Source organism: Panthera pardus, unplaced genomic scaffold, assembly GCF_024362965.1.
Source record: "Panthera pardus isolate Hobbes unplaced genomic scaffold, ASM2436296v1 HiC_scaffold_3, whole genome shotgun sequence".
Classification (NCBI taxonomy): Eukaryota; Metazoa; Chordata; class Mammalia; order Carnivora; family Felidae; genus Panthera; species Panthera pardus.
This window is the reverse complement of record NW_026526876.1, coordinates 50,393,220-50,408,541: the sequence shown is the minus strand read 5'-3', so window position 1 is coordinate 50,408,541 and position 15,322 is coordinate 50,393,220. Positions and strand designations below refer to the sequence as shown.

The following is a 15,322-nucleotide window of genomic DNA, read 5'->3' as shown; positions in this document are numbered from 1 at the left end:
ACGGGAGGCACGGCTTTCCTGAGTATGTGTGGCTCTCACTGTATCCTCAACTGCTCAGAAATGGATGTACCCAGGGGCGCCTGGGTGGCTCAGTAGGTGAGCGTCCGACTTCAGCTCAGGTCATGATGTCACGGTCTGTGCGTTCGAGCCCCACATCGGACTCTGTGCTGACAGCTCAGAGCCTGGAGCCTGCTTCGGATTCTGTGTCTCTCTCTGCCCTCCCCCACCCCCCGCCCACTCTGTCTCTCTCTGCCTCTGAAAATTAAACCTTAAAAAAAAAATTTTTTTAAAGAAATGGTTGCACCCTGCATTTCTTTGCAGAGAGAAATGGGAGTAGAGAAGCATTTAGAGGGCTTACCAAATAAAAATTTATTTTGAACTTACTGCCTTTTCACAGGAATATGGTAACCAGACTAACACCAGGGTTTGAGAATGAGATAGGATATCTAAACCCAGCTTGCTCGCCTTCTAGAAGATTTGAGTAAAAGACCCATGAGTAAGATATGCCACCTCTTTATTTCCACAACCAAAATGATACATGAACCATCCCACTTGCCTCTTTTCTTCCCACATCAAGCTTTGGCCGACAGCTACACAATTACATATTTTCTTTTTTTTTTTTTAATTTTTTTTTTAATGTTTTTATTTATCTTTGAGACAGAGAGAGACAGAGCATGAGCAGGGGAGGGGCAGAGAGAGGGGGAGACACAGAATCCGAAGCAGGCTCCAGGCTCTGAGCTGCCAGCACAGAGCCCGATGCAGGGCTTGAACTCACGGAGTGTGAGATCATGACCTGAGCTAAGTCAGACGGACGCTCAACCGACTGAACCACCCATGCGCCCCCACAATTACATATTTTCTTAGGCACTATCTGAACTAAAATTTTTCCTGGAGCTATCCCATATTTTTCAATCTCGTTCCTCCTAATCTCCTCACCCACACTTGTCTACCTTCTCACTGTAGTCCTAATCTACTGCAGGTGGGCAGCACCAGAGTGTAGGTGGCCCTTGGAAGGGTGTGCGTGTGCGTGCGTGTGTGTGCTTGGAGTGGAGGGAGCATGAACAATGGTGAGCGTCAACAGAAAACCCAGCTGAGACACATGGTCCTACCCTACAGAGTGTCAGGATGAATAATTACTGCAGGCACCTTCATGTGGCCAACTGTTGGGTTGAGTGTGTGGGTCCTGCCTGGGGACCACAGAGGCCCATGGAGAAGTGATAGCAAAGGCCCCAGCACTGCCGACTCCTCACACTCTCTTCATCCCCTGGGCTGCACAACATGCTTCTTGGGCAGGAACCAGTGCGCAGAAAGCAGGGGAAAAGGCCACGAGTCACACTTCGCGGGAGCTAGGATGACATCAGTGGCTCTGGATCCTGGAATTGAGGCACAGCAGCATCACAGACGGTGTTGAAAATAAGATTCCTGGGCCTCACCTCGGAAGGTTCTGACTCATTAAGTCTTGGGTGGGGCGGAGGAATGTGTATTTCTTAAAGAGCTCCCCCAGATGACTCTAAAGCACAGGCAGGTTTCAGAACTGTGCCCTCAAATGTCATCCACTCTAGGCAGGGTAATTTGCTTTTCTGGGCAGGGATTTCCCAAAAGAGCAGCTGTAATGGGCTCCCCGGGGGAACAGCAAGCATCTGGGGCCTCCCAGGAGACTGAGACCACAGTGGAAGGCAGGAGAGGGAAACAGGATGTCAGGGTATCAGGTGAGCCCCTGGGGAATGGGAGATAGTGCTGGTCTGAGGGCGATCAGAGGACCCGGCCCCATCCCCACCCAGGGAAGCCAGGAGGGGGCTTCTTCCTTCACTTCCGCTCAGGAGCCTTGCCTTTTAGGGTTCTGATAACAGTATCAGCTAAAGCCCTGAGTAAGCAGCAGCTGAGGTCTTTGTGCTATCTCCCTGGAGGACTTCCCACAAACCCACTTCTGGAACCCTCTCTGTTTCAGGAAAGGCTCTCGAGTTGTCCCTTCTACACTTGCCTAGACACCTTTTTCTGGATTTTCTTCTTCCCTCCCATCCTGCCCCCCATTTCACAGAAAGCACGGTCAAAGGAACATTGACAGCCCCAGGAAAGAGGTCAGGGTGTCTTGCCCCTGATCCCCTCATCCCTACTCATACTCTGCCTCAGCTGTCTCCCCCACACTCCTGCCCAGAGATGTGGGACCAGGGACCCAGTCTCTGTAGTGCCGGCCCTGGTTCTGAAGAGGCTTCAGGACACAGGCATGGAGCAGTACCACAGAAGCCTCCCACCCCCAGAACAGAAAGATGGCAAGAACCACTGTAAACTGTCAACCTTTCACTTACGACTCAGTAAGTGAGTCGTACCTCCTCCCAGTACCTGGACCTCTGGATGCCACAAGCCCCGTGCCACTGGATGAGTTACGTCCACTTCATAGAACTGGCTGAGGTCTGCTGTTTTTCCTGCTCTCTGCTATCGGCAAGAGAATGAGCACCTGACCTCTGTCGGGGTCTTTGCACCAGTCCACTAAATGAGGGTGTTCTGGCTTCGTACTCCTAGGACTGTGGAGGTGGTTTTGTTGTTTTGTCGAAATGTGAGTTCCTGATCACTCCTGCCCTCTGCTGGACAGACAGGCCTGGGCACTAATCTGCCTCCTTTAAGTGCCCTGAGGGCACCGGGCAGCCCTCTCAGGGAGTCGGGCCTGGAGGGAGTGGGCAAGTAGAGGCAGCTTTCCCAGGGCCCTGGCAACCTCAAGTTTGGGAGGTGCTGGGTGACTTTGGGAGACTCTCACACCTCAGATCTGTGTAAGCCCATTTCCATCTACAACTCACTGTGGAATGTCAGCAGGTCGATCTCTCCAAGCCTCAGTTTCTTTGTCTGTATAACGGATCTAGAAAGTCGTTTCCTGTGCAATCTCTCAAGCAAAGCTCAGCCTTGCCTGGCTCACAGCAGGGGCTCGGTGGGTGACCTCATCCATGCACTCAACCCTCCCCTTCCCGGAAGCCACCTCTGATCTTTCCTTCTTGCTCCCACAGGCCTCAACACCTCCCAAGCACAGAGCGTCCCTGTCATCAACAGTGTGGCTGGCAGCCTGGCCGCCCTGCAGCCTGTCCAGTTCTCCCAGCAGCTACACAGCCCTCACCAGCAGCCCCTCATGCAGCAAAGCCCCGGCAGCCACATGACTCAGCAGCCCTTCATGGCAGCCGTGACTCAGCTACAGAACTCCCACAGTAAGGATGCAGGCGGGTTGGGGGGGTGGGGCGGAGGTACCAGCAAGGGCCCTACGCAACCCACCTCTGCCCTCTCTGGATCTGTACTTGCTTGGAAGTATACTGATTTGGTCACTTTTCTCTACCTGTTATCAACCCAGACAGTGTCTCAGCATGACCTTCCTGTGGTCTGTGCCTTTCCTAGATCCCCCCGCCCAATTCCTGGGGGGTGGGCAGGTTTGAAGAGGACAGTTGAGGGCCCACTTTACACAAGTGGAGTTGGAGAAAGAAAGCAGGGTGTAACACATGTGTGGGACACATGCCACCGTTGCCCACTTTGGTACCCATGGAAGATATCACCGATCAGTCACAGTACCTTTTCCTGATGAGCCTCAACTTAGCCTTTTCAATCTGAAAGTCTGAGCAGCCATTACCAGATGGCAAGAGTGGGAATGCAATTTGCATCCCATGTGCCCTCCCTGAAATTGAAGAATCTTCTAGAATCCCCGTGCTCTCCAATTTACACACCCCGAACATCTCGAATTGAGAATCATGAGCACAGGTGGAAAATGCCATCTGCATGCCATCCTGGATAAGGAATATTAGCACTTCTCCCCTCCCCCAGCCCCCCTCCCCCGCCAGTTCTCATATCCTATTTCTATACCTACTCTCAGTCCTGTCTTTCAGCCACTTATTTCCCACCCACAGCCAGCCACTAGATCTCTGCCCTCCACCCTGAGCCCCAGGCCCCCAGCCCTCTGGCCATGTCAGGATACAGCCCCTGGCCTACAAGTCTGGGGAGAAATCATGGCAGGCACCATCCCACAGGAACACCAGAGAAGTCTCTGTAATAGAGTGATCATCTCTTGGAGTCAGACACACCTAGACTTAAATCCTGGTCCTGAGACTTACCAGTTGTGTAGCCATTGGTAAGTTACTTAGCCACTCTCTGGGCCTCAATTTTCCTCATCTGTAAAATGGAAATAATAATGTAGAGTGATAATGGAGATGAAGTAAGACTTGGTATGAACCGTGTTTGGTGAGCATAAGAGTGAAAGAAATGCAAGTCATTGTTTATTAAGGGAGTTTTTAATAAGAGGAGGCAGGAATGGGGAAGGGGAGTTTTGTTTCTCCCCAGCTGCCTCAATCGGAACCATGGGTCTAAGGAAGAGCAACCAAGTTCGGCCTTCTATCCTCAGGCTCTGTCCCCGCCTCAGGCCTGTGGAGCTTGTTTCTATGCACCATCTCACATTCCAATCACATTTTTTTTTTTTTTTTTGTGGCTTTAAAAAAAAATCTGCATAGCCTGTAGCAGAGTCTGGGACCATATGTCATACCCCACTTTCTGTCTTTTCAGGGCCTGGCAATATGCCCCCAATTGTCCCTGCCCCCTCACCTGGGCAGGATTCCTCAGTGGCCAGGCCTAGGTGGGACAGCCAGACACTGGTCACCAGTGACCTGTGGACCACCAAGGCCCAGCTAGGGGCCCCCGGACCAGGAAATAACTGGCCTCCCTCCACAGGAAGGACAAGCTGGGCTGGCAAGTGGTGACATTTACCCCATTCCCTACTAGAGGATGCTTTGGTAGAGAATAAACTGCTCCCTCCCTCATGGCCCAACAGCCACATGCTTCTGTTAGGTCATGTGACCTGGAGTTTATATGAATCTAATGGTCAGTTACAGAACTCAAAAGGTTCTAGACTTGGTGAACAAGTACTGTTAAAGCTAAAAACCGAGTCACATGCTCCTGGAGGTTTTATTTGAATCTTGTCTCCCTTCGTCATCCTTCCTATTTCTGCGATGGCATGATGTGACATACGATGTCATTTTAGTGCAGTCTGGAACAACCCAGATTTATATAATTATTTATAATTGTATAATTGTTGATTATACAATTAACTATATCCATGTCTAATTATCATTGTTAATTCATTTATAATTGCTTGCATGAGGCCAGGTGCTTGAGTCATGGCAGATACAACAAGCATGCGCTGGCCAGCTCGTTTATGTTTGCTAACTGCTTAGAACTTTTTTTTTTTTTGTCTTAAAATCTCTGATGCGTCACATATGCCTGAGGGGGCCACTTGTTGATGTCTGGGCACCTAACATTTTATTGAAAGTCAGGAGAACACGGGGCGCCTGGGTGGCTCCATCGGTTGGGTGTCCGACTTCGGCTCGGGTCATGATCTCACGGTCCGTGAGTTCGGGCCCCGTGTCGGGCTCTGTGCTGACAGCTCAGAGCCTGGAGCCTGCTTCAGATTCTGTGTCTCCCTCTCTCTCTGCCCCTCCCCCGTTCATGCTCTGTCTCGCTCTGTCTCAAAAATAAATCAACACTTGAAAGTCAGGAGAACAGAAGTGCTGTCCACTACTACATGAAAGACACTGTGCAAAGCTCTTTGGTACAAAGTACTTTCCACATGATGTTTTCTAACCCTACATTCCTATTTTACAGATGAGGAAATTGAGGTTAAGTAATTGAGCGGGGATTTAAACACATGGCTAGTGTTTTCACCCCATCACACTGCCTTCCAAAACATCGCCGCCGCCACCACTGCCCTTCCGTCTGCCTGGGGACACAGGAGTGATCGGATGGGATGGGGTATCTGTAGCTGTGCATGTGCTTGTGTGATCTCAGCTTGACTCTGTCTTCACTCTGTCTCTCCAGTGTACACACACAAGCAGGAACCCCCCCAGTATTCGCACACATCCCGGTTTCCGTCTGCGATGGTGGTCACGGATACAAGCAGCATCAGTACGCTTACCAACATGTCTTCCAGTAAACAGGTAATGCCGCCAGGAAGTCAGGAGAGGGCAATGGCTGGGGCTACTGACGTGCAGAGAGCGTGGTGCATGTGGACTGAGCCGTAAGCCTGGTCCTTCCCAGGCTCCTGGTTACTTGCTAGAGGAATCCCTGAGGTCACAGGGCAAAGAAGATGGGCCACAGCCTAAAGGGACTGACTGCTCCCCTAGCTTTGCCAACAAGAGCAAAAAATGACTACAGCTTGATAAATCACTGGAGACTGGGTGACACAGAGCCTTCAGGTAGTGAGACTGAGTATTCCCCAGGAGATTAATCAGTGAGCCATAGAAAAGGTGTTTCCAAGGGAGACTCAGGAAAGTCACACCCTCTAAAGAGTTTCATGCTTTGCAAGAGGGACCCCTTTGAGGATTTTCCACAAGTTAATCAATGGAAAAAGGGAGTAAGCAGTCAGGGTCCTGAGGCCAATTCCCCCAGTCCAAGACCCATGCTGGACCCAGAACGCTGTAAGCTCCAGAGAATGACCCAATTCAACCAACCCATGGAGATGCCCCAGTAGACAACCTGGCCTTAGAGGGGACCTGCATTTACTTGGTCTGCTGTCAAGAAGCTTGGAATTGACTTCCTGGTACATGAAAAGTGGGAAATCCAGAGGGTTAGTCACTCTTTCAGTGGATGGCTGGTTCCCACCTCCACGCAGGGTTGACGAAGTAGCAAAGACAACCAAAGGTGCGGCTCATCATTGCCGCTTGGACAGCTGGACTGTCACGGGACACCGAGAGTTAGGAAATAGGACAAGATGTCTGAGCATGCATGACAATTCCAGAATAATACAATAGGACCTTTTAGGAGCTGGGGTCTGTGCAGTGTGGGAACTGTTTGGCCTTTATTGATTACTAGATAAGTAGGCAACAACCTTGAACTTCATGTCAGTGGCTCTCAGCAGGGTTTGGTCTTGTTGATGGTCTTTTATCCACCTGAGCCCTGTGAATCACACCTCCTCCACTGCCACATGCTGCCGAGCAAGTTCTTTCATGGGCTCAGGTTCTCTGTTTTTCCCTTTGCCCACATCTCCTGGTCCTGCAGTGTTGTGGAGCAGTAGCTTCTGTTCCTGGTTTGCCACTTGTTTGGTTACCTTGACCTCTCTGAGCCCTTGTTTCTTCAGCTTTAAAATGAGAGTTGTAACATCTCCTTATTCTGGAGATTCAATGAGGTCATGTAGATTAAGGGCCTGGCATGTCCTGGGTGTGTGCATGTGTGTTCATGAAATGCGTGCACGTGCGCACGTGCGCACACACACACACACACACACAGCCTAGGTAGCTGGGCTCTGGAGTTGGGGAGAGAGGGAGCGTTGTGTGGGACCGGCTCTGCCACTCTTCTCTCACCCAATGGAAGATGAAAGGACACCCCCTGTTGCCCTGCCCTTCGACTCCCGTGTGATTTCCCACTCTTTGTAGTGAGCAGGGAAAACATTTATCTGTGCTCACAGATCTCAATCAGGGGGGCAGCCAGGCGCAGCAGCCCTGCTTGGGAATACCTTCCCCTTTGAAAGGTTTATCAATCCATCTGCCGCTTGGTCAGCCCTAGACAGGGCTGTGATTAATTATTCCTGTCTTCCCCAAGTTGACTTTGATGCTTGCTTGTTGAAACAGGCCCTCTGAATTCAGGAAATTGTCTCTTAATCAAAATACTTGGAGATGCTCTCTGAGCATCTGGCCCCCAAATGGCGTCTCCCCTCCACTGGACAGAGTGGCCAGCCAACCTTGAAGCTGCATGAACAGCCCTCTAGAACCACCGTGAAGTTGTCCCTAAGTCCCTGGATATTCCAGGAGTCTGGTAGTAGACTCATTTCTGGGATGATAAGAAGGATGATTACACTTGGGATAAAACTATTCACATAGCATTTTATGTTTACACTTCTCATGAACAGGATCTCATCATTTCTTTTTACTGAAACTTCCTTAGTACAAAGGAATGAACTGAGGCTCAGAGGTGGAGAGTGACCTTCCCAAGGTCCAACAGGTGATCACTTCTAGAGCTGGACCTTTAGACTCTGGGCTTTGGCTCTAAATCCTAGACTCCTTCCACCTAAACGATATTTATCTTCCAATATCCATCTCTAAAATACCCATGGTATTTGCTGCTGTTGTGGAGTTAACGGTCAGGAACAAGGGTAAAATCTAGCCCACATAGGTGTTCCAATCAGGAAACTTCCTTCCTACAAACTGAAGAAGAGGAAGTGGGGGGAAGGGCAGAACAAAGTCAAGTGAGGGTACAGGTGCTGCCTCCTGACAGCAGAAAGAACCAAGGTGAAGAAAATTTGCACTAACTCTGTTCCCAAGGCAAAGGGTCAGAAATGAGTTCCGGTGGCAATTCTGCTTTCTCTTTGTTTTAAAGTATTATTTTCCAAAAGGAGTTTTAAGACCATTGCTGGGAGTTGGGGGCACATGGTGTGAGGAGGGGAAGATCCCTTGATTATAAGTATTGGGTGAACGGCTGGGTTAAAGTTAGACACCACAAGGCGGGGCTTCTCCGAATCTTTCACATGCTGCTGTGTGCCTCGAATGGGGCCATTAGTGTGCACAGAAGCTCCGGGCAGAGGGACACAACCTGGGCAGTGCTACTGTAGAAGCACCCCAGAGTTCTAGGAAAGCCCAGCAGCCTTGCATTAATCCTGGTTTCTTCCCTACTCGCCATGTGACCTTGGGCAGTTGATTCACCCTGCGAGACCACTTCTGCGTCTCTCGTGGAGAAAATCCTACCCACCCCCCACCACAGGATCTTCAAAGTGTAGGAGACAGTGTCTGGTACATGGTCAAGTACTCAGAGTGCTAACCCCCTGTTTCTCCTTGCCACCTGTGATCCTTTAGGAGATACTTTCTATCGACTTCTTCAAAATGTAACTCACTGAACTACATGGGGTCAAAGGAGGTTCACTCCCAGGATAAAAGCAAATAGAGCAGGGACTGCCTTTGTGCTTAGCCAAATGCCTGGGCTATAGTAGACATTCAGTAAATATGAGTGAGTGAGTGAGTGAGTGAATGAATGAATTCAGAACTAACATTTTTTGAGTGCCTCCCATTTCCATAGCAGCACTCCGGGTGCTTTTCCATTCTTACCTTTCGTGGCCAACCTTCCCCACCCATTCTGCGAGGCCGACTTACAGAGCAAAACACTGAGCTTCGGAGGTGGGATCTGGCCAAATTCACACAGATGATGAACCTGGAACTCAACTTCCAGACTACTGGTCTTCTCACTCCAAATCCATTAGGCAATGCTCTCCTTCTAATATCCATTTTTAAGCACTCATAAAAATGACCCAAGGTTATGTAGGTAGAAGGCTAAAACCAGGATTTGAACTGGTATCTGATCCCAGTATTTTCCATTGTCAGGACAGACGTGCCCCAGGGCCTTGTGGATCACATTTCAGGAATCTCAGGGTGGGACTGTCTCACCTGCAGCTCCTGCCCTCCGTCCTTTCTAGAGCTTATGCCTCCCCCTCCTCCTCAACCTTGGGTGCTGGCGAGTTACCATACGAGTGGGTCTGTGCCTGAGCTCCTGCAAAACAATGCCCCGCCAGTCTGGAAACCAGACCGCAGCAAGCACCGACCTTGTTTAGAACAAGTGTGGGCAGGCTGAGAGCCGAATCCTGTTTCCACAACCTCTGTGCCTACAGCTCCACTTCCTAGTTTATAGAGAGGTCAGGAGAGGGCCCCTAGAGCAGCCACCAGTCAGGGGTGCTGACAGGGAGGTGGACAGCCTTGCCATAAATCCCTGGCAACTATTCCACAGCTTCCAACCATCTCTGCTGGTGGTCAGCCAGTATGGTGTGATGATTAAGAGCACTGACTTGGGAGTTAGGCAGACCCAGGCCCAAGATTCTACCACCTTCTACCCGGGTGACCTCAGGCAAAAGTCCTAGCCTCTCTGAGCTTCGGTTTCCTCATTTGTAACATGAAAATAATGATTCCTCTTCTGGGCGGTCATTAAAAAGACTGAATGCTATAAATCTTGTAAAATACCTAGCTTGGTGCTTGGCCTAGAACACCCAGCCCATGGCGGCTGGGGTGAACTTGGCCTCCCCTGCTGGCAACCCTGAGGAAGGAAGACTGTAAGTAGCATTTATTTCTCCGTGGCCTCCCTGTGACCACACTCAGAAGGTAGAAGGAAATAACCTTCCTTGTGTTTAAGAGCATAGACTTTTCTGTTGTGAGACCCTGGGCAAGTTATTTATAATCTTTCTAGGCCTCAATTTCCTTGAAGTATAATCATTACTTCTAATTAATGGAGCCATAATTAATCTAACTTAATAACAGCAGGAAGTTATCTGTACTCACGGTCTCTACTCCCTCACCCCCAATTCTGTCTTAGGGCTATTCCTGATGGGCATTTGTCCTGACACCGCATTAGAACCTCTCCGGTCCAGCTCACAAGTACCGCCATATTGTCAAACCCAATGGTGACTTTCCGACCTCCACCTCTGACACAGCTGATCCTCCCTCCTTTTTTCACTTGGTTTCTGGAACGATACCCATTCCTGGTTCTCCCCCACTGTGGCACTCCTCATTTCCATAGCTGGCAGCTTGTTTCCCCAACATTTAGTTGTTGGAGGGCCCTATCACTCATTCTCTTCTGTGTTCACTCCTGGGTGATCCCCAATCCCATGGCTCTGGATCAAGCATACACACTGATGGATCGTGTACTTCTGTCTCCAGTACAGACCTCTCCCTTGAGTGGCCCATTCACAAAGCCGGTGCAGCTCGGGCATGTACATGCAAATGCCCGGTGTATCTGACAAGCCTCACCAAAATAGGAACTCTTCATTTTGCCCGTTTCTCCCTACTCGCACTGCTTCGTCCTGGGGCTTCTCCGTTTCCAGAAATGGTAACCAGTTATTCAGGTGAGGTACCTGGGAGTCTCCTTGATTCTTCTCTGCGCGCCCTACAACCAGTCCATGGATAAGCTCTGCATCCCACATCTGAGCACTTCTCACTCCCCACCAGTCCAGCCCCTGCTCTCACTGATGCTCTTCACTGGCCCCAGCTTCCCACTCCTACGTCCACTCCTGCCCCACGATGGTGGTTACTGTCTGTTCACTACGCAGCAGCCAGAATGATCTCTTGAGAGGGGAAACCAATCATGTCACCCCCACCCGTGTCAAAACTCTCCAATAGTGTTCCATTGCAGCCAAGCTGAAATGGAGGCTTCCAAGGCCTCCTGCCGTGTAATCAGCCCCCTGACGGCCCTGCCCTTCTCACTTCCTTCCTCTCCTCCCTCTTTCACCCGGCTTCAGCTGAACCAGAATTGAAGTGATCTCGCTTCAGGACTTCTGCATTTGTGGTCTCTTCTGCCCCCCAAATTCCATAATGCACATCTTTTCATGCTTGCTCCCTCATTTCATTCAGCTCAAATGTCACCACCTCCAGGAGGCCCCTCCTGATTCCCCTCTATAATTTATTCCCTTTGCCTTCAAATCACCCTAACCTGTCATCATGCTTATATTTCTACAGAGCATTCATCTCCATCTGAAATTGTATTTTGTGTACATATGTACAATATATGTACACATGTGTGTACACATACATATATATTCATTCACTTTATTGTTCAGATCTCTCTCTAGAATATAAACTCTGTGAGGGTATGGACAGGGTCTTATTTGTGGCTGCATCCCCTGTGCCTAAAAAAGTGCTAAGTATATAGACAGCCTTCAAAAATGTATTAAATGAATGAATATAATTACCTGCTTCAAAGGGTTGATGTGTGAATCCAATACAATGATGTGAGTAAAGTCCTTCCTTAGCACAGTGCCTGGTACACAGTGGGACCTCGATAAATGTTAGCTCTTACCATACGTAATCACCACAGCTACCACCCCCTTCAGAGGGAGGTTCCCTCAGATCCTCTGGGCAAGGCCCCCGAGGGGCTGTGTGTGCCAGGCCTTGGTTCTGAGGGACCACAGCGCACCCCTTATCAGCTGTTTGTGTTTAGACTCTGAAGGGGACAAATAACTCTAGTTCCTTTGACAACATTTAGGGCTCTGCCACCATTTTATTATGTGAGCAAACATTTGATAGCTGGGAAGCCCATCCCTAATGACAGGTCATAGAATCTCGCTGGCGTCTCCTTATCTGCCCTTCTTGTTTGCTCTTCTATTGAAACCTGCAAGGTCACAAGCCATTTTCTCTCTCCTTCCCTGAAATCTGAAAATTGGAAAAGGGCTGATAGTGGGAAGTAAAGAGACTCAAAAGTGGGGGCGGGCGACGGGAGGAAGAGGAGGCAAAGGGTATCAGAGGACCCTGACAAGGGCCTCAAGAATTTAAAAGGGTCAGAACCGGTCCCTTCAAATGAATGTACAGCTCAGTCGCATTCTGAAGAGGGCTCGAGGGCAGCACGGACTAGGGCACCCTGTGTAGCCCAGTGTTAATTCTGAACACTTCCCATGCATCGGCTCACCCGATCCCTCTACAACTTCCATTTTACAGATGAAAAAACTGAGGCACAAAGAGAATACCTTGACCAAGAACACAAAGCCAGTAGAAGACTCTTAACCTCAGAGCATAATAGAAAGAACATGTGCCAGGAGGGTACCCAGAACCAGTTTGAATTTCTGTCTCTATGCTGTCCTAGTTCTAAAACCCTGGACAATTCATTTTGTTTGAACTCGTCTTCCTAATCTGTAAAATGGGCATAATGGCAACCTCATACAGGATTATGACTGGGAGCACTGATTTATGAGATGATAATGGGATAATAGGCCTTTCGTAGTAACGGTAGGGGGGGGCTGTGCGTGTGGGTGTGTGTGCGCACGCACACTTATGTGTGCTCCTAAGTGTTTAGGGAAGAGTCTTTAGAGAAAGAGCCATTAACTCAAAAGGCAGAACTTTCCCCTTAGATGCCCAAACAAGTGAAAGGGAAAGAAGAGACAGAGGGAAGCAAAAAGGGCCTCCCTGGAGGGAAAAGGACGGGAATGGTGTGCCATGACGGTTGAAATGAATGAGGCCAAGGGCTCTGGAAGGGGTAACTCCTCTCAGGGGGTTTCTCCATCTGTTCTGGGGTCTCCTGCCCTCATCTGGGCATCAGAGGCCTTCAGCCCAGGTTTCTTGTCCTATTAGGAGCAAGCCTACAGAGAGCACTTTCCCATACTCCTTCCCTGATGGGTCGTTTGAGCAAGTGGCCATTTTCTCATGTGCTCAAGTAGATCGGCAGCATTGGCACAATCTGGGAACTGATTAGAAATGCAGGTTCTTAGGTCCACCACAAGCCCACTCCATCAGAATACACATTTTCACGGGATGTCTGGTATTCTTAGGTCCATTGAAGTTTGGGGATCAATGGTCTAGGGGACCCCAGCCCTTAGAGGTCTTAGGAACAGAACCCTGACTTCCATGAGAGGCAAAAAGCTCCTGTCCAGATGCCATTGCACCCACACCGAGCACATCGTAAAACCCACTCTCAGGGCACCTGGGTAGAAGCTTCCAGCTTCGGCTCAGGTCATGATCTTGCGGTTTGTGACTTCGAGCCCCACGTCGGGCTTTGTACTGACAGCTCACAGCCTGGAGCCTGCTCAGATTCTGTGTCTCCCTCTCTCTCTGCCCCTCCCCCCTCTCAAAAACAAATAAACATTAAAATAAAAACCCAGTCTCAAAGAAAGAGGAGCTTGACTCCAGAATAAAGGTCAGTGAGTTATGATTAATTCAAGGTCCCCAGCAATTCACTTCTCTCTTCTGGAGTGGCCAGAAGATCTGGCTCCCGAGTGTTCCTAAAGGGAGTGTGCTTCAGGACCAACACTGTGGCATCAAGCAGGCACTAGGTCCTTGGCCCTTTGCCGGCTGACTTGGGTCTCAGCTCCCCTGGAGAAGACAAACCAAGGGCCATTGTCCCCGCTAACTGCACACAGCTGAGCTCTCTCTGCTCTCTCTGCAGTGCCCTCTCCAAGCCTGGTGATGACCACACATCACTTGCTTTGTGCACAGCAACAAGGACCCTATTTTCCACACCATCACCCTCCGGGCAGCTGTCACAGAAAAGCCCAGTGACCTGACAAGCACCTTCGAGAGGTCTCTGCTTACCTGACATCTTGCTGACGCTTCAGACAGCCGCTCCGAGGCGCAGCCCTTCCCTTCTATGCAGTATTGTTGCCATGCCTCTCCCAAGACGTCAAGTACTCCCATCCCGCCCACAGGCGGGAGACAAGAAACCGCAGAAGAGGAAGAGAGAACGCTGTCGTGCCTGCATTATGCTCCTTCATCGAACAAACTGATGTGAAAACTTGAATCTGTTACTGACAGGAGGAGGACACGTGCTGTTGAACTGAGCCAAACACACTGTAAATATCTGCAGACCCCCCTCCCCCACCCCCTCCCAGCTGATCTCGAGATTTCTTTTGAAGAAGCAAATTTGTCCAATGGGTGTAAACTATAACCTACTGTAATTAAGTGCAATTTCCCCTCCACTCCCTTTCGCCCCTACCCTGTATATAATACTAAAGTGTCTATTAGTTTTCTTTGTAAAGGTCAGAGTTGAATTTTCAAAGTGATTTGCCCCCTTTTTTCTCCCCCCACGGAGACATATCCTGAGTCGGAAGTGAAGCCTCTGCCCCTTTCCCTCAGGCCTGGACACACACAGGGACTGTACGTTTGGGACTGACTGCCAGCTGACTCCAATCTCCTGATGTTAAGACACACCTCTGGATCCTGGAGGGGCTGAACATAGTGTCAGACTAACATCCAGCTCCCGGTGGGGCTAGGGGTTCAGTCAGGACACCACCCAAGAAACCCCCAAGGCAAGGAAACTGGCTGCTTCATAGCACAAGAAAAAGTTACCCTTTCGGAAAGCCTCCCATTAAAACGATTTATTTTATCACCGCCCAGAGTCTCATATTTCTGTCTCTGACATTTCCCCTGCCCCGGTTCCACCAAGAGCCCCTGGTTCCTGTTCTCCTTGGAGTTTTCCACTTAGTCCATTGGATTCATGGCTACACGTCCTAGTGTCTTCACACCAGCTGTACTGCTAAGGTAAGAAGAGTTAATTCCCCTCGCCAGACTCCACAACCCCCCACCCCCACCACCAGGGGATCTGGCCACAGTGGGAGCCCACACCTTTGTCTTCCCTGCAACTCATAGGAACAAAGGAATAGAGCCAGCTCTTGGTGACTCTTGGTCATAGGGACAGATTAAAAGCGGAAAGAATGGAAACCCTGTGGGTAACTTTCTTGGCCTCGTTTCAAGCATTAATCCCAGTCTTCCTTCTATGGAGCTGTTAGTCACTAGGAGAATGGGAAACTCTTGTGGTTGCCGCCTCCTGTCCAGCTTTGCCCCTCCGGCCAGGATGCTGACGAATAAAAGCCAAAGGCCTGGACACTCCACCAGCAAGGACATTGCCACAAACA

At 49.9% G+C, this 15,322-nt stretch overlaps 1 protein-coding gene across 6 annotated transcripts in view; it reads left to right on the top strand.

Moving 5' to 3' along the window:
• Nucleotides 1–14,798, top strand: part of HNF1B (HNF1 homeobox B) — a 53,478-nt gene extending 38,680 nt beyond the window's left edge. For 4 of the 6 annotated variants that reach the window (XM_053892726.1, XM_053892725.1, XM_053892728.1 and 1 more), the window contains exons 7-9: nucleotides 2,997–3,191; nucleotides 5,836–5,954; nucleotides 13,858–14,798. In XM_053892726.1, the coding sequence (XP_053748701.1) occupies nucleotides 2,997–3,191; nucleotides 5,836–5,954; nucleotides 13,858–13,878 (335 nt within the window). In that variant the 3' untranslated portion in view covers nucleotides 13,879–14,798. The remainder of the gene's footprint in view (nucleotides 1–2,996; nucleotides 3,192–5,835; nucleotides 5,955–13,857) is intronic. The other 2 variants (XM_053892729.1, XM_019423996.2) reach the window with 2 other exon arrangements.
• The last annotated feature ends 524 nt before the right edge of the window (nucleotides 14,799–15,322 follow it).